We start from the raw sequence: 23,363 nt of genomic DNA on the forward strand, positions 1-23,363 counted from the left end.
CTGTTTTTAGTCTCTAATCCGAGAGAAATAAAATTGCCCCACAAATTGCATTTTGAAAGAAAAAAAAATAGATTTTTTGAAAAATCTACAAAGGTATCGCGCCTTGAAGAATCTCTGTTTCAATTGAACCCTATAATCCAGGTGCCACGACTACATATCCGCGGACAAAACATCCTCACGACAAAATAACCACACGACAGAATATCCTTAAGAAAAATTTATAAGGTAATGGTCTTCAAGTGATACTCCACCCATTTTTGACTATAAATTTTGTCGCGGCTATTTTATCTTCGGATATTTCGTTACGGAACTATAATCCAATACTTGACGAAGTGGTTAATAAATTAATTTTACTGGATTTGAATCCATTAATTGACTAATTTAAATTTCGAAACAGAATATTACTTTTTTTATTTCTGTATGCATAATTATAGTTCGTTTATTTACAAATGATTTCAGTCGATTGTTGATTATTAATATTTCTAATATCAAAGTACACTATAAATTCAGCAATGGAATTCATACAGCCATAAATAAGCCCAGGAAACTTACAAACCGACTACCAAACTTGCTAGACTTGTTGTACTCGAAAAGTTTAATTTAGTAACAGACAAGCTTTGCAAGTCTATTCACCAGATCGAACAATGAAACTTGACAATTAAAATGACGCAGCTATAGACAATACACAATTTGTTGGTGACATTATTTTATTATCTCCAAAAGTATTATTTGAACATGACAAACCAACAGCTTTTTGTCGGTAGTGATAATGACATTTTCGATATTTTTGTTATTTTGTTTTATAAAAAGATAAAAATATGAAATAGACTTTGTATCAACAAAATGAATTGCTTTTATCTTGAAAAGACAATAAACTGTGATCTTTTATTACTTTTATACAAAATTATTTGTCAGTATGGTCGCTCGGTTGACCAAGCATACAAAGTAGAAAGTTTATTTTTATCGAAAATAAAAATATTTTAGAGCATAAAAGTCGTCTGGTAAAAGCCTCTGGAAATATCTCATCTTCACTAATGGGAAGACTCAGTAGTTGTAATCCGACGGGAGTAAATTGTGATGACGGACAAGTTAAGGATGAAGAAAGGTCGTAGACGAGGACCTTTCTGCCTCAACACTCCATATTTTATGAGAGCCGAGATGTGCATCAGGCATTCAGAACAGGCAACTAGTGTTCGTTACATTGTCGATGAGAATGATGAGGCCAGAAATGAAAGTAGGGATGACAGTCAAAAGAAGGGTGACATGCTTATGTACCATCTGTGGCTCAAGACTTTAGAGTGTTAGCAAGTGAATATAACACCTGGGATAGTAATGAATTTTTAGTATGATAATTAATTATTCAATTCTTGAATATAAATTACTGAGGAATGTAAAACGAGTAGAACAGTAACAAGTATTTCTATTTTATTTATCGACTATCGAAGTTATAATCAACTACATACTAAACGTAAAGTATATAGTATATGTATAGTATAGTCATCTGCTCCGGATTTACTCTGCTAATTTTTTAGAGTACAAGTCATAATACCGCAACATTTTCTATTTTAATTTGTCCAATTCCTATTGTGTCCTACAGTAATTTTCTCTGTCTTCTCGCTTCTTCACATACCCTCAGATTTTTTTTTGACAAAATTTAAAACCCATTTGTCTGCTCTTTTCATTTTCTCTGCTGTCAAAAAGTAGATACACCATCGCAGTCTGTTCGTGACTAGAAATTTCCCAAGAGATTTTATGGAGCATCCAGCACGTGGCTCGCTTCAGTTTCCGCTCACCCAACAACTGTCTATGCAAGTGATTGGAATGAGTGAATAGGGAGCAATCGAGTGAGAGACGAGATATACGTCCTTTGCCTATGGGTGATCTGCCACTTTCTCTCAATCTGATGGCGACTGTCTTTATAAAACTTGTCCTTCTCCTGAGGGAAGAAAAATTTCTAGGCTAATATTGTCAATACTTGTCGTCACATAAATTTTAGATTAACTATTCATATATTGAGGAACAGAAGCAACTTTTTTCGAATATCTTCAGTTTCTGGAGTAAAATAATCAATTTTGACTTTACTTCGTTCATATTTTGAATGGCATCTTGCTAACTTTACTGTATAGTAACACTTCATTTCAATTATCAAGGTTCAAAGTACTGGAATTAACTTCAATTTAATTGAAACTCACATCGATGTAAAACCATCGAGTTTCTGTTGCTGACATTTGACAATTCATTGAAATAAATTGCGCGTTGGTTCATTGAGGTTTTATTCCATTCAACACTGACATTCACCTAATTCCATTTGCTCTTTCTTTTCCTTCGATGGATATATTAGATTTTTGAAAACCGTGTAATTGTCTAGAGCGTAAGTTTTCACGCCGGTGACGCAGAATCGTATAATACTACAGCGAATCCATTTGGAATCGTTTATTTTTTTTTCGTATGATACGTTTTCCACTGCGCCAATTTTTTCTTCCATTTCCCTGAGGACTAAGTTTCAAGGACAAGAAGACATTGATTGAAACGTATCTCCGCCTACCGAGGATATTAAAAACGGATATAATAGAATGAGCTGATAAAAAAAAAGCAATATTTAATTAAACTGTTCAAAAAATGTTTGAAACGAAAGTGAATCGCGAATAAAAGTTATGAGATATTGTTCAGTCACGAGCTTGATCATTTTGAAAAGCTTCGTGTACTTTCGCTACGTACGGGAGCAGCCGAACTCGCTACTGACTTGAATGTCAGAATAGTGCCGGGTCACTCGCTATCTGGGCCCGACACTTGCAATTTCTTACTCATGACCGTGCCACGTCGGCATGAGAACCCGCTACCAGCCGGCCAATCAGAGAAATTGGCGGCTAACTATTTCCTGTTGGCGCGCTTTTAAGCCAATGGGAAAATTCGTTACTGCAGCCATGCTGCCACGTCACCACCGAGCAGCCACGAAGGAAGAAGACGACGTCTCTAATTCTAATCTACATCGTGCAGTCTTACTAACCACCACGCGTTTTTAACCGCTTGACTTGTCGCATTCGCTATCGCTTATCTATCTTGTCGCATTCGCTATAAAGTATTTTATTACAGTTTAAGTGTAAATAAGTGTAAATAAATCTATAACTTATATTTGATAAATCTTGAGTAATTTTAATTGTTTTCAACCTTCACGCCATAACCAGATCCATTTTAGTTATCCTCTCATTTTACAGATATATATTTTGAGGTTATCAAAAATCAAATGGATTCCAATTCTCGATAATCGATTAATTATCGAATAGATAGAATTAAATAGAAGTAAATCTTAATTACTTTGAATGTTATACATATTCATGTACACGGTAAGAAATATTTTGCGGATATCACTATGCCGGTTCCGTAACAAATCGCCCTCAGACAAAATAACCTCGACAAAATAACCTCGACAAAATAACCCTGACAAAATAACCTCGTAACCAAATAACCTGAAAAAAAATAACTTTGTTATAAAATAAACTTAACAACAATAACCTCTAAGTACGAATTTTATCGTTATAGATTTATGTAAATTTTTTCAGGTTATTTTATAACAAAGTTATTTTTTTTCAGGTTATTTTTTTACGAGGTTATTTTGTTCTAGGTCATTTTGCCGGGTTTATTTTGTCCAAGGGTAACCGGTCGCGGCACGACTATACCACTATGCCAGTATGGGCGTGAACGCCATACTGTATGGTATCAAAAATTTTTATAGGTTATAAAATTGTATGCATAGATGATTCAACCATTGCGGGAATAGTAACATTGGCAATAGTTGTCGCGGACGCCGCAATGTCAGTATGGCCGTCGAGCCCATACTGCGTTGTCGTGTCCACATTGCTTGTCTAACGACATCTATATAGTTTTGGTGGCAATACGATAGTATACATTGATTGACACGCCAGAAACTATGGCGGGAAAAACTAGTAGCATTGTAGTATGGGTCTCAGGGCCATGCTGTTTCGCCGTGCCTGCTATGCATACGTCTGAGCAATACAATAGCTCCAGTACTATACAGTATAGTAAATAACGCCATACTTCTGTGACTCGTTACAATACTGTCTTGGAATATTTCACATACTATTTTAGTATCTGCCTTGAGACCATACCAGCATGGTGTTGAACGCCATGCATTTCTTACCGTGTATGAGGAAAACGGGCAGGAGTAAATTGGGTGTTAGAGATTTTCTTTAAATTTAAATTATAAGAGGCAAAATGGGTTGTATCTCATTTATTATTTGTTGTTAATATAAATAAATTTGTTTTTTAATATTGAGGAAAGAAGAAGCTTATAAAAATAAATATATAAAAGTAGTTGAAGAAATAAAAGTGAAAGATAATAAAAGCGAAAGTAGCTTAAGCGAATTGGCCAACAGAATCATAGGATTAAATTTAATAAAACAGACAACGCCAATCTCGAAAAGTAGATACAAGGCTTGATTTTCTTTAATATTTAATACCACGCGGTTATAAGAGTTTGGAATAAAGTGAAACAAGAAAATAAATTTACGGACTTTGAATGGGAGAAAAAACCACGAAAGTTTAGATAAAAATGAAAAAGACCCGAGGTTTCTAGATATATACATATTATCTGGGAAAAGTAATGAGGGTTTTTCGCTTAAAAATTCTTTGATATCATCACGAAGACAATTTCCAATCACGTTATGTTAGAAAATCTTTAACTCGACGATACAGCTGTCAGACCAATTTCTTCGTACCTGTATCACGGCACACAAAAGTTAACTGCTAAAAGATTGCCACGATCTAAATAAAATTACGGTTGAGTTCGGGTTTAGTTGCTTGTCGTTTTATATATTATTCAAACCTGTACATCAAGTCACCATAAAAAGTTTATCTGGTAGACGTACTTAGACATTTTTTACAGCTTGCCATTTTTTATTTTATTACTACTAATAGTAATCTATCCTCATAAATTACTTTAGTACCGCACTGGTGTTAAAAATGTGGGATAGGAATTATTAAAAATTTTCAAAAACTCAGTTGCAATAGCAAAAGTAAAAAAAAGTTCACTCCCAATTTTTCACACACGGAAAAAAATAGGCGCTGCAACAGGATGCAGTCCTGTGGGAGCGACAACACAAAATCCAGTTGCAGTAACAGGATTTTCCTGTGGAATCCATAAGATAGGGAACAAGTTTTATGTACTAACCTTTTTGCCAGTACAGGAAAATTTCAAAATTTGAAATTTGTTTCAAATTTTGAAAAGAAATTCAAATTCTGGATGTGTCCCATTGCCGTAGCATAAAAATCCTATTGCTGCAACAGGATTTTACTCTACAGGACTGCGTTCTGTTGCAGCGCCTATTTTTTTTGTGCAGTGTACTAATGTACAAGAAAGAACATGGCTCGCGCCATGACACTTTATAGACACATATACATGTGTTTGATTTGATCGTGTACTTGGCGCGAGACACTACCGTGTCTCCTGATTTCATTTCTTCATTTTTAGAGCTAACGTTTTTCTTATATTTTTTTTTTTGTTGAAGAAAAACGATTTTCTTAGGAATTTACAATAAACGTGCGCTTAGTATCAAGATAATGAAGGAAAATCATATGTATATACGTACATAAGATCAATAGATTCCTCTCATGTGAATTATTAAAATTACAACTCGAATATAATATTAATTATTACCATAAAAATAAAAATATAGAAAAGATTACAGAGGAAAAGAATTGCTTGCAATAAAAAAAAAATAAAACCCTGGTATGTGCGATAGTATCTAACACGATTTTAAGTCACTCTAGGGAACGATTGCTATTTGACCCGATTATCATGGCTCGTAAAATTCGTGGGTTGTTGGTTTCGCGATACGACAACAAGAGGTTGAGAAAAAAGCCCGACACGACGTCTAACTGCCGGGTGACTCATTTCAGGCGGCAGTGTGGCGCGTCCAAAGATGACGCTTAACTTGGATGCGAATGGTGGCAATGGAGGAAATGGAGCTCTACAACTATTGAAAAAACCCGGTGGATTGAGCCTTGGACTGCCCCTTGAATTAACAACCAGCCGAGCATCCGCTGACCTCGTGGACGTGGAATTACCACTTGAAAGACAAGGGTAACTGCCAATAACTTAAACAATTCTAATTGTTATTTTGATCTTACAAATAAATATGGACACTCTTCTATGATTGATTCAATTTTTAGGTGGTATCATGGATCAATAACGAGAATAGAGGCTGAGGCTGTTCTTCGACTTCTTAGGGAAGGAAGTTACCTAGTGAGGAACAGCGAATCTACAAAGCAAGATTACTCGTTGTCTTTGAAGTAAGTCAGCAAAACTTTTTATGAAATAACATCAATCTTTAAATTTCTTATACTTTTGTGTGTTGAAATTCACATTTTACTTGAGATGTATCAGAGATCTTTGTAGTTCTTTCAAACTCTTTTAAAGTTTCATCTTATTTTGTAAATTCACTTGAATGATAAATGCAAATGTATGTATGTATGTATGTATGTATGTTCATGTGTACACGGAAAGAATTTTATGGTAATAATTGCAATATATTATGGGAATGGTTTTCATAAGCTATGGACACAGGTTTTCTTGAAATATCGATTATAGGAACGGTGACCATACAAATTATGGTAACCATTTCCCTTTATATAGTTTTCATTTCTATACACTATGGGAATAGCTCTTATGAAATTATGGTAATAGTTTCTCTAACGTTATGGGAACGATTACCAAAATTATAGGAATCAGTCCCATAGTTATGGGAACTTTTTCGAGAAGTTATGGGCATATGGCCTATAATTCCTAGTAATTATTACCATGGATTGATATTTGATAAGCATTCTAGGAATGGTTACTATAAATTTCTCTCTATGCATAAACATATGTATGATTTATGTGTTTATTTTCATAACTTTTTTGTTTATTTTCTTTTTACAGAAGTGCCCGTGGGTTTATGCACATGCGAATACAGAAGAATGACGAATTAAATGGTTACATTTTGGGACAATTTAGCAAACCATTTGACAGCATACCTGAAATGGTGCGCCACTTTAGCGTCAATCGTCTTCCCATACGCGGCGCTGAGCACATGTGTCTTTTGCATCCAGTTATAGCCCAACTTTTGTAGCGCTTCTATCGAAGCGCCCTGTAAGGCGCTATATTTTTTCACTGACAAGGCGACAGATTTAATGACCCCGAGTTATAAATTCGCAAGGGATTCTTTATCGATACTTTTCGACATTAAATAATATCCAAAATTGAGTCAGAAAGTCAGCCCTTAAACTTTCCGCTGTCTACGAAATTAGAATCGTTATTTAAATCGGATTTCAATCAGACCAATCAGAGCGCTCATGAGAATCATGCTCCAATCGGAGTCAATTGGAGTTGCAATCAGAGCGTGCTGGTAAAAAAGCCGGCTAAAAATTTTATATTGAACTGCAATAATATGAGTCTTAAATTAAATTATTTTAATATTCCAACAGTTACTTGTTTTCAAAATTTAATTAGCGATATTTAATTAAAAATTTTCCGTGGACTCGCGTTAAAATTATCGTTTTTTTTTTAATGCAGATTAAGGTAAAAGCCCCTATACCCGCGCACTTTTCATTGGAGTGAGATTAAATCACTCAATATAAATTAATAAATAAAATGAAAAACCATATTTTATTTTATAGTTATTTTTTGAAGTTTCGAGTATTAGAATAAAATTTAAGTTTGAAGAATAATGCTGATAATTAATTATTATTAATTTTGTAAATAAGGTCCTAGAGTGTACCCATAGTCGCTCACTAAAAGTTGTGATGTACCATTACTCGACCAACACATGGCCCTATAGTCGCTCAAAGACAATATCAATTAAACTATAATAAGTTTATTGATTTGGACAAATAATTTATAAATTATACTCCTTTATTCTTTCATAATATAAAATTTCATGAATTTTTAAAATATATTTAATAAAATATAGTTATAAAAATTCTTAAAAAATTTGACGTAACCTTAATTTAATCTAACGAATGAACGTGAAAGTAAAAAATGCCCGGCTTTGCACGATTTTGAAAACAGTCATTTAATTTAAATTTATAATCTGTTATAAAATAATTTGACACATTATATTTTAATATATTTAGATTCACAAATAATGCTAAATTTTTTTTTTGTTGCAATCTTAACTGTATAACTTCCGTTTTCTACAGTTTTTATTATTTACATATTTTACATTACATAGTCTTTAGGTTACGTTGCAAGCAATTTAAAGTCCCTATTTTTTGCAATCACGAAGTGTTTTTAGTGGGCATGATTGCAGACAGGTGGCAGTCTGGCGGCGATATGGAACAAATGCCACAGGTCAATGCATTATATCAACTTGTGAAAAATAATTCATTTGCTCCCTGTGGGATTCGAACCTGAGCCTGGCCAGTTCTTGAGTTCGAAGACAAGAGTGTTATCCACTCGACCACAAGTACTGGTTGATTCACAAATAATTATTTATCAATAATAATATTTTTAGTTGTAATTTTTTTTTAATAAAAATTATAAAAAAAGCATTAAACAGTTAAAGTGAGCGACTAATTGTACTGAGCGGGTTAGGGGCTTTTACCTTAATTACAATTATTTTTTTTTTTACACTAAAAATTGACAGTGGGAAGTTTAGAAAAAAAAAAATTTGATATGATGGCAAGTAATGAAATTTTTGGTCGTTAATTTTCTCTAGTTTGTTTTAATTTATATTCGATTTAGTATCCTGAGCATTATAATGACTTGTTTATTGAGTGAAAGGGAATCGCCTGTGAGAGGACAATAATTTGAGCCATTGGGATACTACGTTGTCAGAGAACCATGATAAATTTTATGACAGTACAAAGAAAAATAAAATAAAATTGCGCAAGCAATATAAACTTATAAAAAATCATAATTGTCACAATTTCAAATCATCAAAATTAAAAAAAAAGGTGGTAGGAGAGTTAATGTTTGATCGCTTTTTTAAAGTCAAATTCAACGTAGATTTCCACTCTTATATTTCGAATTAAATGTAATTTTTTAATTCTTATTTATATAAAAAAAAAAAGTTGTTAAATGCAACAGTATATAAAATATAAATTATTCAGGGAAATTTTGAATTTTTGGTATAATTGTTATTTTTATGTGAATAAAATAAGGCACTCGTACGTCCAAATACAATCTAGCTGTCTTCCCCAATAAATAGCGCAAACTACCTCCGCTAAACTCGATATCAGATTAAAAAATGATTTTTTAAAATTTTGACTTTAAAAAATAACGAAAAATTTATCTGCTGAATAAAACAAACCATTAAATTGAGTGGTTAACAAATGGAAGAGAAAAAATAAATATTTATATGAAATATCATAATATTTATGCAAGCACGAAATAGAAAAATTAACTCAAGTATGTATAATATTCATGGTTTGAAATGTCATCCACACCCACTTCATGATAACTCTTTGTAATAAAAAAAAAAAAAAAAAAAAATGAGTAACGAGAAACTCGTATAAAAATAAGTTTATACTTATTTATATTCATGAACATAAGATATATATGTATACCTATACACGAATTATATTAATGTTATTATTTACTGACAATTTGATCCATATTATTTTTAAACAGATTTGAATGTCAATCGAGATAATTTATTAGCACCCGTACAAAAATTAAAAAATAGAGACAATCTGAAATTTATAGCAGATTTTTTAAAACGTATGGTCAATAGGCAAAGAATTTAAATGAACTGGAAATTAATCTACTATTAAAACTTTTTTAAAATTTTTAGAAACTCGTTGCAAAAGAAAGATAAATCATGTACAGACATATGATCCGTATATGGAGAATAAGTGAAAATTGGCCATCTATGAAGCATATATGATTCATAAATACTTCATATATGTTTCATATATGGGAATATATGATGCATATATGTGAATATATCTGAAGCCTATATGCAGCATAAATATAACATATGTAGAACCTATGGATCATGTATAGAAGTATATGAAGCATATATACTTCATATATGGATACATATGATGCATATAAGAGAATATATGATGCATAGATGGGAATATATGAAACCTATATAGATCATTTATGGAAATATATGAGAATATATGGAGCATATATGGGCATATATGATAATATATGGATACGTATATGCATATAAGAGAATATATGATGCATAAATGGGAATACATGAAGCCTATATAGATCATTTATGGAAATATATGAGAATATATGGAGCATATATGGGCATATATGATACATATATGGATACGTATATGCATATAAGAGAATATATGATGCATAAATGGGAATATATGAAACCTATATAGATCATTTATGGAAATATATGAGAATATATGGAGCATATATGGGCATATATGATACATATATGGATACGTATATGCATATAAGAGAATATATGATGCATAAATGGGAATACATGAAGCCTATATGGATCATATATGGATATATATGAGTATATAGAGCATATATGGGCATATATGATGCATACATAGGAATATATATGAAGCTTCCATGCAGCATAAATTTAGCATACATGTAGAACCTATGAATCATATATTGAAGTATATGAAGCATATATGGATCATATACATGAGTATATGAAGCACATATGTGAATACATAAATCCTATACTCAGCATAATTGGCGCATATATGTAGCATCTATGGATTATATACAGAAATATATCGAGCATATATGGATATACAAAGCATATATGCCTATATGTGGATAATTTTCATATATGACCATATATGACTCATTTTTAACGGAAATAATTAATTTAATTCTGTTAAAAATGAAATCGTGCCCTAAAGATCAATATTATATCGAGTACGAATCATCAGTAATTGTATAAAAAATTTTACAAGGTTTTAATGATAGATTGATTATAGAAAATCCATTCATTTAAATTTTTTGCTCATTACTCATATTTTTTATTGAAAATAGTAAAACTATAAGATTGTAATCTCACAAGATATCGATGTATCTTTAATTTTTTTGTTTTTGTATGGGTAGTAATAATTATATAATTATATTTACTACATTATTTAAAATAGTAAAATAAAAAATAAATTCGTATTGATTATGCAGTTAAATTTTCCATGAAAATTTATCGTAAAAAATAATGCTTGCAGATTAAAAAGTAAATTGTTATGTAAAAAATCATGCCAAACTAAAACTTCCAAAAATATAAGTCCTAATTAATGACAGCTTGAATAACATTCTAGTCACATAATTTAGTTATATGTCATTATAAATATATGATGGTTATTTTTAATTGTTTTTGTAAATTTTCATGATAAATTACTTTGTTGATAATCATGATGATCCATAAATAGAGGATCATCCGTCCGACATAATATTATTTAAATATTAATGTGTTATACGAATGTGGTGCAACTGATACATATTTTTTCATGTGATAATAATTTATTACAGAATATTAGCCTAGTTTTAATCTGTGATTTATTAATGCTCCATTACACTGTGTATTTATTATTAAATATAATCACTTTAATTGTCATTAATGTAAATTTAATTATGTACTTCACTATTAATTACTTTATAACACTTATATTTAGCTTTTATCAAAAATTGTAATAACAATTATTATTATTAAATTTATTTATAAATATTTGCCATCATAATTTTTATATTATTCTATAATATATATATGCATATATATTAGGGATGTGCGAATCGTGTTCGAAGCGAATTGAATATAACTATTAGAATTTTTCCAAATTATCCTTCAATTTTATAATCATCTGAAAGTTTTTGAATTCTTTGTAACTTTCAAATTAAGGGCATTCTCAGACAGTTCCCTCCACTTTTCAAAAATAATCACTGACATTTATTAAGTGTCATACAGTATTAAAATTTTATTAATTAATTTTAAAACAATTAAAGCTTTAATTGAAAAAAGAACAACGTAGAAGTAATTTCATCGAGGCACAAAATTAAAAAAAAATTACTTGCAGTTGATGTCAATTAGGAGTTAAACGAAATTTGTTAAACAAATTTAAGCCTAAAAAATTTGAAAATTCAAATTATAAAACTTACATGAAGATTTCACTGAAACTTATATTCCAAATTTCGTTTTACTCCTAATCGATATCCTGTAAATAATTTTTTTTAAAAATCGGTGTCTTGGCATATTGTAACTGCTTTGGCCTTTTTTAAATTAATTATCAAAATTTTAATGCGGTCATTACAATTGACAGTCATTAAATATTTTTAAGAAACAGAGGGCACTGTCTGAGGATGGCCTTAATCGATTCGAAAGATAAAATTATCAGCTTTGAAATATTGAATTTTTCATTAATGGAGGGCTTAGTTTTTAAAGTAACTAAAAGTATTATTTCGTAGATTCGCGTCTAAGCTCATTTACTTCTGCCAAAAATTTGAATTTTTTAAGAATATATTAAAATTTTAAGTCGTTAAAAAACACGATTTTGAAATTATTCGTAAATTTTCAAATAATTCGTGAAGTAACGAATAATTCGGAAAGTTTCTAATTATTTGAAAATTGGTTCCACCAAGAATATCTCTCCGACAAAATATCTCCAGGACAAAATCTGTTGAACACGATCTCTATAAACGAGATCTTATAATAATTTATGTAATTATAATAATTTCTACACTTACAACTGGAATCGTATTCAGGTTTTTTTTTCACATTTTATGTGTATATCATAAATAAATAGAATGTGTTACTCATACATGTATGAAATCATGGGATATTCTCAACCCAAATTTGACATTATCGTCAATTGCAAGAACTTGACGTAAACTTATTGTGAAGTTAATCAAAATCACGTAAAATTTTTGAAGTGATAGTATGGTCATCAGGGATTGACTGATAAAAATAATTTTAGAAATTTTATCCTGAAGAGATTTATTCCAGAGAGATAAAGTCGTGTTACTTGAAAATTTATGACTGATTTGAAAATTCACTACTAATTTTTAAAGTTTTGAATAATTCATAAATTTACGAATTATTCAAAAGCTCACGAGCAATTCAAAACATTCCGAATTATTCGATTCGATTCCATACGAATAATTTGTACGTATGAATTATTCGCACACTCCTAATATACATATACATATATATATAATTTCATTAAAAAGATTAAACCAATTATTGTTGAGTGAATGCACAATTAAATTACATTAAATTTAATTAATTAAAATTATTTTACTTTCCAATAAAAAAAAAAAAAAAAAATACGTCCTTGTCCGTCAAATTTGTAACATAAATAACGAGAAGAAGACAAGATAATTAAAAAAAAGTACTAGTCACAAATCTGTGGCTAAGTGGAACTAAAAAAAGTGTATAAAGGTGTGAAAATCGATAAGTTAAAATTTATATTACTCATATTTTTCTATTTTTGAAGTATATCACTCACTTTGTTCATAGATTTATATAACAATTATTGCTAATGAATTTCCTATTATTTAATCACTTTATTTTATATTCAACACTAATTTAAGCGACCAGTATTATTAATTACAAATCGTAATGCATATCGACATTTAAATTTCCATTACAAATAAATAATATACATACATACATATATATATGTATTGTATATATATACTGATTGTATTTAAAAAATAACGGGTTGTACGAGATATGTTTCACGTGTTAATTTAATTATAAGATTTCATAATTCATGTTAAACATTTAGTACTAGATATTAATTACCTTAGAAAAATAATCATATTAATCATCCTACGCTATCGTATTATATAATAAAGATAAACTACTGTGTAGATACTCCCTGTACCTTAAAATTTATATGACGTAGAACAACTCCGATATACTTATAATTATTAATTATTATTATTAAATTATTTATTTATTTTAAAAAAAATATATATAGTTTTAGGTCAGTAGGGCCTACTATTATATTAGCGTACCCTCAGTAAGACATTTATTTGATAATATAGAAAAAATATGAGATCATGTTCAGTACAGTAGAGTCTGGTTGTAGACCGAAGGCTACTCTCTCACGTAAATTAATTTTTTTCTGTAAGTAAGAGTACATATGGAAACATTCTGTGCAACCAGACTCTAGTGTTCATAATCTTAATGTAGTTATTTATGTATAACGTAAGCGGATTATAAAAATGGGCCGTGCAATACTTAACGAGTTGAAGTACGAATATTTTTGTTGTTGCAACAGACCAAAGATGTTTCAATAATTTGTTAGAACTTAACAATGTACTCTTTTAAATTCCCGTAATTAGTTATTAATAATAATAATAATAATAATAATAATAATAAAATATTTAATAAATATCTATAAAATAATTTCATTACTTGTAATTATAATTTAATAACTGATACACATATTTATTGCTGCAATTATTTATCGTTTTATATTTTTCATTTTTTAAATTCTAGGTGTCATTATTTTTTTTTACAGCGTTTTCGTCGGCCTAGTTTACTTTCAAAGCTCCTTTATTATCAGTAATAGTCGGCAGTATATTTTTAGAATTTAATGACTCCGTGAGAATTTGCTTCTAATGAGTAAAAATAATTTTATTATTATTGTGATTTTTTTTTTATGTACAGTACAACCTCGTTTAAGTTGCTTCCCCTCTATTTGTTTTCGCTCATCTCGAAATCGTACCCCTACTCCAGTTCCACTAACGAAGTTTTTCAGTTGCCGTGAAGAGATTGTTTCTGCAATCCTCTTATAAGTTAATCAAGTACGTACGTAGATAAATTACAAACGTCGACTAACTTATAAAAGGACTGTGGACACAAAATAAATACGACGCACATGTATGCAAAAAACCGAGCGATCGCCGAGTAAAAAATAGGAGTAGGGGAAAGCCATTTCCAAGAAATTTTTTACCTACAGCGCCTACAGTAACTTATAACGAGGCTGTACTGTATTTAATAATTATAGAATTTTAATTTAAAAAATTACCGATTGATTTTTTTTCGAACCTTGACGTCCTAACGAAATTTTACTCGATCTGTACTTCTGTTCTTTATGATTTTGTGGTTGCTGTGCTGTTTCAAACTTTTCATAAGACTGATGTTGATTTATTGATGTGAAGACTGGTTGGTTATTGAATGCAGAGCAACATACATTTTTTTCTGGCTTACATACATTAGGTCTGGGTGTATTTAATATTTCTGGATTTAAAATTTCTGGGCTCCATTCAACCGGATAATTTTCCGTTCTCATAATTCTCTGTTGCGGGGTCGTAATTGTGTGGCTTCCGCCGCAGTATCGATTACAAAAATAATCTCTGAATTAAATAAATTTTTATAAAAAAAAATAAATTCATTAGACAAAAATTGATCCCTTAAAAAAAATTATTATTTAGTTTTAAATTTAAATGCCATCAGTAAATTACTTTGACGATTTGTCAACTAAATTATTTCTTCGTGTTTTTTTCCTACGCGTCTCTTGTAATGCAGCAGTGAACTGATTAATGTTTTTACCGGGAAATTGTTTTAATTGTTTCTTCATTCGATGCATACTGTACGCTATGTAAGGTTTACTATTATTGTTTCCATTGTATGACATTAGATTGTTTTTATATATGGGACCTTGATCCATTCTCATAGTAACATTTTTATTGCAAGATATACATGATACGTCACTAGAATTGAACGAACATCAAAATTTTATTACAATAAAATATATGTATAATAGGCTGCGTCATTTTGGAGCAAAATTTTTTTTTAAGTGCATGTAAAAAAAAAAATTAGTTCAACACAAAAAAAAATTTTCGCGCAAGAAATAAAATTCTATGTCGATTACAGGCCTAGCACATTGAAAAATTAGATTTCCCATTTAAAAATCACAGGAAATTTTTTTTTTAACTCGTTAACAAATCAATAGATCGCATAGACTAATTCATATTTTTGTAGGAAATTAAACGCTCTACAAAAAAGGTCTCTTATCATTTTTTGATAAATCTATCTGTTCAAAAGTTATTAGAGCTCGAAGTAAAGTCGAGGTCTTGAAATCGATCAGAACACTACTTTTTTAAAAGCCTGATTTTAATGATAATTACTAGAAAACAATGCGGAATTTGAAAAAACTTTACTGATAATAATTTGTAGAGAATAAAATTGTCAAAAAAAAAAGATTCTGTAACATTTTGTGATGAGTCTGATAGTTTCGCCGGAAAAGTAAAAAGATCTCCAACTTTACTTCGAGCTCTAATAACTTTTGAACAAATGGATTTATCAAAAAATGATAAGAGAACTTTTTTGTAGAGCGTTCAATTTCCTACAAAAACATAAATCAGTCTTTGCGATCTATTGATTTGTTAACGAGTTAAAAAAAAAGTTTTCCCGTGTTATTTGAATGGGAAATCGAATTTTTTAGTGAGCTAGGTCTGTAATCGACATAGAATTTTTTTTCTTGCGCGAAAAATTTTTTTTTTGTGTTGAACTATGATTTTTTCCACATGCACTTAAAAAAAATAAATGTTTCTCTGAAATGACGCACCCTAATGGACATATTTATATAAACTAATATTACTTAAGAATTTTTTTAGTTCCAGCTGCTTCATTTTTACGCCGCTCTTCTTCTAATTCCTCCAATTTATCATGTACTGCTTGTAACTGGTTAGTAATAAATTCTTCGATTGGCGATAACTCAACTCGATCAAGTTTGTTGTTGATTTCTTGTTGAACATTATCTAGTGTAAGTTTCCATGTTTTTTCCTGTTGCGTTAATTTGGATATCGCATCTTCTACATTGCGAGTTATATCATTGCATGTCGATTGAAAACGATCATAAGAAACCTAAATATAAATTATGTAGGAGAATAGTCCACTTATTTTAGTCATTTGTCGAAAATTAAAAATATTATACTTGGCAAAAGCTGAAGCTAAAAATACGGAAGCTCCATAACTGCACACTGTGAAAAATCGGGAGTGAATTCGGAGTTATTACGGATTTCATTTAAATCCGAATTCATTCCGTCATTCGGAGATTCGGAGTTTTAAAATGAGTGTGAAGGTAGCAGACAATTGTCAATTTTTAAAATTTTATAATAAATAAATAAAATGTAAGCAGAGTAAGAAATGAAAAAATGCATATTTCTGTAAATACTAAATCCGTCCGCGCATTTTTTTCAATTTCATTATTTCAATTAATTACTTTATTTATTTCAAATTTATAAACTGTCTTCCCTGTGGAAAAGCTCTCATAAATTCTGATAACATATTGAATATTTTTTATGAGAATCTATGAGCTTCGAAAATATCTACGAGATTTAAAAAAATTTTTTTATGAGATTTTATAAGACCTTTTCCACAGGGTTATCCCTAGTGGAAATTTTTCGGACTTTTCTCTGAATAACTCTGAGAAAGTCTTTAGAACTTTGAAAAAGTCTTTCGAACTTTCGAACTGAGTTTTTCAGAAAAAATTCCGATAAATTTCCGCCAGGGATGTCTACTACATTCACACTCATAGTTTTAAAACAATGTCCGCATATGGAGTAAAAAGGGAGTTTGTTTTTCCAGCGGAGTCATTTCGGAGTGATCTGCATTTTATTTAAATCCGCATTCACTTTCTCTCGGAGTTTCAATATTAAAATAAACTCCTTCAAAGCGAATTTTACTTAAGGGGAATAAATAAGTACACAGCTATCCGGTCCGTATTAACTCCGGATTTAATCGGTGTTTACTCCTTACATTTTTACAGTTCATGACTACCAAAAAATCAGAAATTTGATAACTACTTTTCTGTTAACGACGTCAGTATCCGCTTTGTCTGTTAATGCATCTTCCAGATCCTCTTTGTCTGCTTTTAGGATTTTCAGGAGCTCTATTTGTTCAACTAAAATCTAAAATTTATGATATATATACATATATATTAATACTAACTACCATATTTTTATGAAACAAAATATTTCGCTGGTATTTACATCGTGTTTTTGCTTCTCATTATCATTCATAGCATCCGATTGTTTCATTTTATCGATTTCATTCTGAATGTCGTTAATACTCGCAACAAGCCGCTGAATTTCTTCAATACAATTTGAGTCATTAATATTTTTCGGATCATCTGTTACTTTTATTTTCCGTTCTAATGCTGCGATACGAGATTCCAGATTTTTTACACTTTCATTCTGATTTTTTTTTGAATCTCCAATGACTCCCATTGATTTGCTTTGTCGTTTATTATTTCCAATGATAAAATTGTTATCGGTAGTGTCAAGTTCTTTAGAACCAGGGAGAGATGTATTGCTGGTTATCAATGGAGAAGTTTCTGTTAAACTTCCTTTATCAGCTTTTAATTGCTTTACTTGATGACGAATTTTATTGACATCCTGTTTAGTTTGAGCTACGTCGTCTTTCAAGGTTTTGACATCGAGCTTTAGCTCATGAAGATCAAGACTTCCTGCAACGACAAACAATTCGAACAATTAAAGTTGATGAATTTTTTTTCTCGCCCTAAATAGCCAAGTTGGCTGAGTAGGTTTCCTGCAATTTGATGTCAAATTGCTGCTAACTTCAAACTTTTCAATTTTTAACTACAATATAAATTACAAGTCAGCCACAATCTGAAGACAAATTGACACAAATTTGTCATCAAGTTGCTGCAAAAAATTAAGAGCAAGTCGTTATCAAATTGACAGCAACTTCATGTCATTTAACTTGGATGTAAAATTTTGGTAATCATCGATCAACTTGACGACAATTTGTCAGCAACTCCACCCTTTCTTTCCAGAAATGTGTAGATAATCAACTGTCGCAACTTGACGTCAATTTATTGCTCACGCATTTCACGTCAGGCTGAAGTCAACTTATGGAACGTTACCATTAACTTGACTATCATAGTCTTTACGTGAGATTACCGCAGTAAATTGATGTCAACTTACTATCAACTTGGCTATTAGGGACTGTATACTAGATGGTAAAGGTTTTTATGTACCATGTTGACTTAATTGTGATTGCTTCATATCTTTATCTGCTGCCACCATGTAAGCGGAAGTTAATGAACTGGAAAGTATTCTTGCTATCGATGGTTGACCTTCAGTTTCATAATTTATAGAATCATTATCACCAGTTTTACTTGGAACTGTTGGATTCTTCTTTTCTTGATCTGCTGCCACCATATAAGCGGAAGTTAATGAACCGGAAAGTATTCTTGTTAGCGATAATTGACCTTCAGTTTCATAATTTATTGAGTCATTATCACTAGTTTTACTTGGAACTGTTGGATTCTTCTTTTCTTGATCTGCTGCCACCATATAAGCGGAAGTTAATGAACCGGAAAGTATTCTTGCTAGCGATGGCTGATTTTCAGCTTTAGAATTTATTGAATCGTCATCATTTTCACGCGGAACTGTTGGTTTCTTCTTTTCTTGATCTGCTGCCACCATGTAAGCGGAAGTTAATGAACCGGAAAGTATTCTTGCTAGCGATGGTTGATTTTCAGTTTCATAATTTAATGAATCATTATCATCAGTTTTACTTGGAACTGTTGGATTCTTCTTTTCTTGATCTGCTGCCACCATGTAAGCGGAAGTTAATGAACTGGAAAGGATTCTTGCTAGCGATGGTTGATCTTCAGCTTTAGAATTTATTGAATCGTCATCATTTTCACGCGGAACTGTTGGATTATTCTTTTCTTGATATGCTGCGACCATGTAAGCGGAAGTTAATGAACCGGAAAGGATTCTTGCGAGCGATGGTTGATCTTCAGCTTTAGAATTTATTGAATCGTCATCATTTTCACGCGGAACTGGTGGATTATTCTTTTCTTGATGTGCTGCCACCATGTAAGCGGAAGTTAATGAACCGGAAAGTATTCTTGCTAGTGATGGTTGATCCTCAGTTTTAGAATTTATTGAATCATTATCATCATTTTCACGCGGAACTGTTGGATTATTCTTTTCTTCATGTGCTGCCACCATGTAAGCGGAAGTTAACGAACCAGAAAGTATTCTTGCGAGCGATGGTTGATTTTCAGTTTTAGAATTAATTGACTGATTATCATTAGTTTTGCTTGAAGTTGATGAATGTTCACTCATATTTAAATTTTTCATTTCAATTTCATTAGTTTTTTTAGATCTATTATCACTAGAACTTTTATTTTTTTTACTCCGTTTCCGTTTAGTCACGTCAGATTTATCTTCGCTTTTAATTACATCTTGTAACAACGTCATTAGCTGTGATTATAAAAAAGTTCAATAAATGTGTAAATACCAGGGGTGTGCGAATAAAATTCGAAACTTTTCGAATTATTTGAAACTTTACGATTAATTTGTCAAGCTTCGAATAATTTAATAACAATAAAATTAGCGAATTATTCAAATAATTATGAGTTGCAAAAGTTTCGAATCATTCAAAAATTTAAATTTTTCGAATCGCATACTCGTAATAAGTACACGGGAAAAAGAATAGTGCAAAAATTAAATTATTTTTGAGACCTAGTAATCATTACATTTTCACATAAGACTTTTTACAGTCCATAATAGCGTTTCATCTAACTAAAAATACATTAGAAACTAAAAATACATTAAATTCGGTATCTATAACAGTAATTACACGGGCAGATTGGAACCCGACTGGTTACTGTTCTGCACCCGACTCAGTACAGTGCTGGAAAAAAATGTTCGATTGTGATGCAGCACCACACTGATTATTGTGCAGGACCTGACTGAGCGACACGCGCACACGACTTATCAGGGTGGCCACAAAGAAATGATTTCAAAATTCCCTGATATTTCCCGGTTTTCCAGTAAAGTTTTTTACATTTTTCCCTGACTTAAAAATTTTATTCGTATCATTTAGATATTCAAAGTTTTTATTTTATTTTCATTTTTAATAATCAAATTTGATAATTAAATCATGCGAGAAACCATAAAAAATGGCAATAAAATAAATTAATATTGCCTACTTTTGATTATTCGATGTTAAAAATGTATAAGTTAAAATATTTAATAAGAAATTTTATGATTTAAATAAATTCAAAATACACTGGTTACAAAAATTAAGGGATATTAAAAAAAATTCAAATTTTTTAGTAATGTTCAAAAGTTTGTAACTCGAAGGAAAATGGTCGTACAATAAAAACAAAGAGTCAAACTGTATCTTCAAGAGTCTAGTTTTCTGATCTGGGTCTTTAAATTTTTTTATTATGTACGGTTCCGGAGCAATCAAAAATCAATCATAATTATAGAAAAAAATTTATTGAAGCTCGAAGACCGTTTTTAAGACGAGCAAAAATTTGGTAAATTTCTGTTTCGATAGTTTTCTTAGGATTACTCCGGAACCGCACATAATAAAAAAATTTAAAGACCAGATTAGAAAACTAGACACTTGAAGCAACAATTTGCCTTTTTTGTTTTTGTCGTACTATCATTTTCTTTCGAGTTACAACCTGCTCAAAATAACTTTAGAATTTGAAAATTTTTAATATCCCTTAATTTTTATAACTAGTGTATAATTTAAAATTTTTTAAATTTTGAACTATTACAATTTAATTCCCGGATACTTTTCGAAATTTCCTGACATTTCCATGATATTTCCCGGGTGCATTAAATTCCCTGATAACTCCCGATATTCCCGGTTCGTGGCCACCCTGTTTATCACAAGTAAAAGTTGAAGTTTTTGATACGTGGTTCTATTTTCCCACTAAAAACTAATTTTACTACTGCTCTTTTTTCCGTGTACTCAAATCTATGTAACTACCACGTACTTTACTAATTCCCTGTTCACTTGCATCAAGTCTTTTGTTAATATTAATAATACTCCACATATCATTTAGAGGATCCGCTCGACCTGTTTTGATACGTTCAATTATTTCCGGATTAGTTGCCAAGTCTTCGAGCGATTTAAATTGTTGCTCAAGTTTTTCAACCGTGTCATTCAACTTTTTAAATCCCAGCGCACTAGGAACTAACCCGTCTTTTATCGGCTCAACAAAAATAACTGATTGACAATTATCTTCAATTCCCTTCCCAATTTTTTGTTTCAACCCTTTAGTTTTTTTTATGACTGGAGCTTCGGAATTTTTTTCTTCATTAGTAATGTCTTGTTTACTTTTACTAATTGAATTTTTAGAATCGGTTTTATAAATTTCAGCAGCTGGAATTGAAGTATCAGGAGTATGGTCACGTTGGGTAACATTACCTTCGTTATCAGTGATACTGTACTCGTGTAAATAAACACTTGGTCCTGTATTCAATGACGAAATTATTGTCTAAATATTTTATAAATAAATTAAAATAATAATTTAATAGTTTTATTATTTTAATATATGTATATATAAGTTATATATTTTTACTTTGAGTCGAGTTGCATCATCGCCTCGGTATTCGACTTTTGAATTAGTCAGATTTATTTGATGAAGTAGAACATGGAGAAAATTATGAAGAATGTTTAGATTAACAGATCCTACCTATGGTAGAAAATTTTTTTAAATTTTCTGTGATATTTTAAATAATAATAAAATTTATTACCTCGGGAGTTCCAAGTGCTAAGTCAAGCATTTGAGGTAATGAGACTTGAAGACTTACTGTATTGTGCGTCATTTTACTGGTTTAAATTTACAGACTGGGTTTAAATTTGCAAAAAAAAAAAATATGGTTAAAATATAACGAAGTGACAGATGTCAAATTTTATAATTGTAATTCTTTTGTTCTGTAATTTATTATACTTTCGTTGAGTTCTTTGGAACGAATTTTGATTCGAAGTTTCAAATATTTGCAAAAGCTAAGAATTTATAGCAGGAATATTATTTTAGTAAAAAAAGCTAAATGACAACGAGGAAATTTTGATGAAAAGCTCAAAAATTTTGATACGTGTATTTTTTTTAAACGAATCAACTGAATTTGCTGGTCTATGTGACAACGCAGTTTGTTTGACTTTGAAATTAATTCAAATTTGAAATCAATTACAGTAGAAAAATTTGAAAAATAAATGAAATTAAAATTTCCCAAGATGTAATTTTATATCAATACAAAAATTATGTTAATTTGTTAGAGTAATATATGAAGTGTTCAATTCATACTTATCGCATTAAAAAAAAAAAATTTCCGTTTACTGCGCGAGTAATACAAAACGTTGTATGACTATTGTATAAATAACATACACTGAAAAAAAAAATAACTTTTGTAATCACGAAATTTTGTTAAGTAGTGAATCAATATAAATTACATCAATAATTAAAAAAAAAAATCGGGATACTTCGAGTTGAACTTAGATTTTTTTGATTAACAAAATGATTTGGAATGACGTAAAATTTTGGCGCTGAAAAAATATTAGATTTAAAATTTCCAACAGCATAATTTTTTATAAGAAGATACTTCGAGTTGAGCTCAGATTTTT

At 30.4% G+C, this 23,363-nt stretch overlaps 2 protein-coding genes across 2 annotated transcripts in view; one reads left to right on the forward strand and one right to left on the reverse strand.

Moving 5' to 3' along the window:
* The window catches only part of LOC130663027 (uncharacterized), a 154,099-nt gene extending 139,742 nt beyond the window's left edge, over window positions 1–14,357 (forward strand). Inside the window, exons 6-8 of the mRNA XM_057462096.1 lie at window positions 5,917–6,100; window positions 6,190–6,309; window positions 6,938–14,357. Of these exons, the coding sequence (XP_057318079.1) occupies window positions 5,917–6,100; window positions 6,190–6,309; window positions 6,938–7,127 (494 nt within the window). The 3' untranslated portion in view covers window positions 7,128–14,357. The remainder of the gene's footprint in view (window positions 1–5,916; window positions 6,101–6,189; window positions 6,310–6,937) is intronic.
* A 9-nt stretch (window positions 14,358–14,366) lies between these two features.
* LOC130663107 (uncharacterized) lies at window positions 14,367–22,629 on the reverse strand. Its single transcript, XM_057462220.1, has 10 exons — window positions 22,496–22,629; window positions 22,321–22,434; window positions 21,733–22,236; window positions 18,961–20,200; window positions 17,951–18,426; window positions 17,765–17,869; window positions 16,558–16,823; window positions 15,419–15,667; window positions 14,983–15,310; window positions 14,367–14,569 (listed from the first exon to the last, which is right to left on the reverse strand). Exons 1-10 carry the CDS (start codon window positions 22,565–22,567, stop codon window positions 14,486–14,488), a joined length of 3,438 nt encoding a protein of 1,145 aa, XP_057318203.1. The 5' UTR covers window positions 22,568–22,629; the 3' UTR covers window positions 14,367–14,485.
* Window positions 22,630–23,363: the final 734 nt, after the last annotated feature.

Source organism: Microplitis mediator, chromosome 1, assembly GCF_029852145.1.
Source record: "Microplitis mediator isolate UGA2020A chromosome 1, iyMicMedi2.1, whole genome shotgun sequence".
NCBI lineage: Eukaryota > Metazoa > Arthropoda > Insecta > Hymenoptera > Braconidae > Microplitis > Microplitis mediator.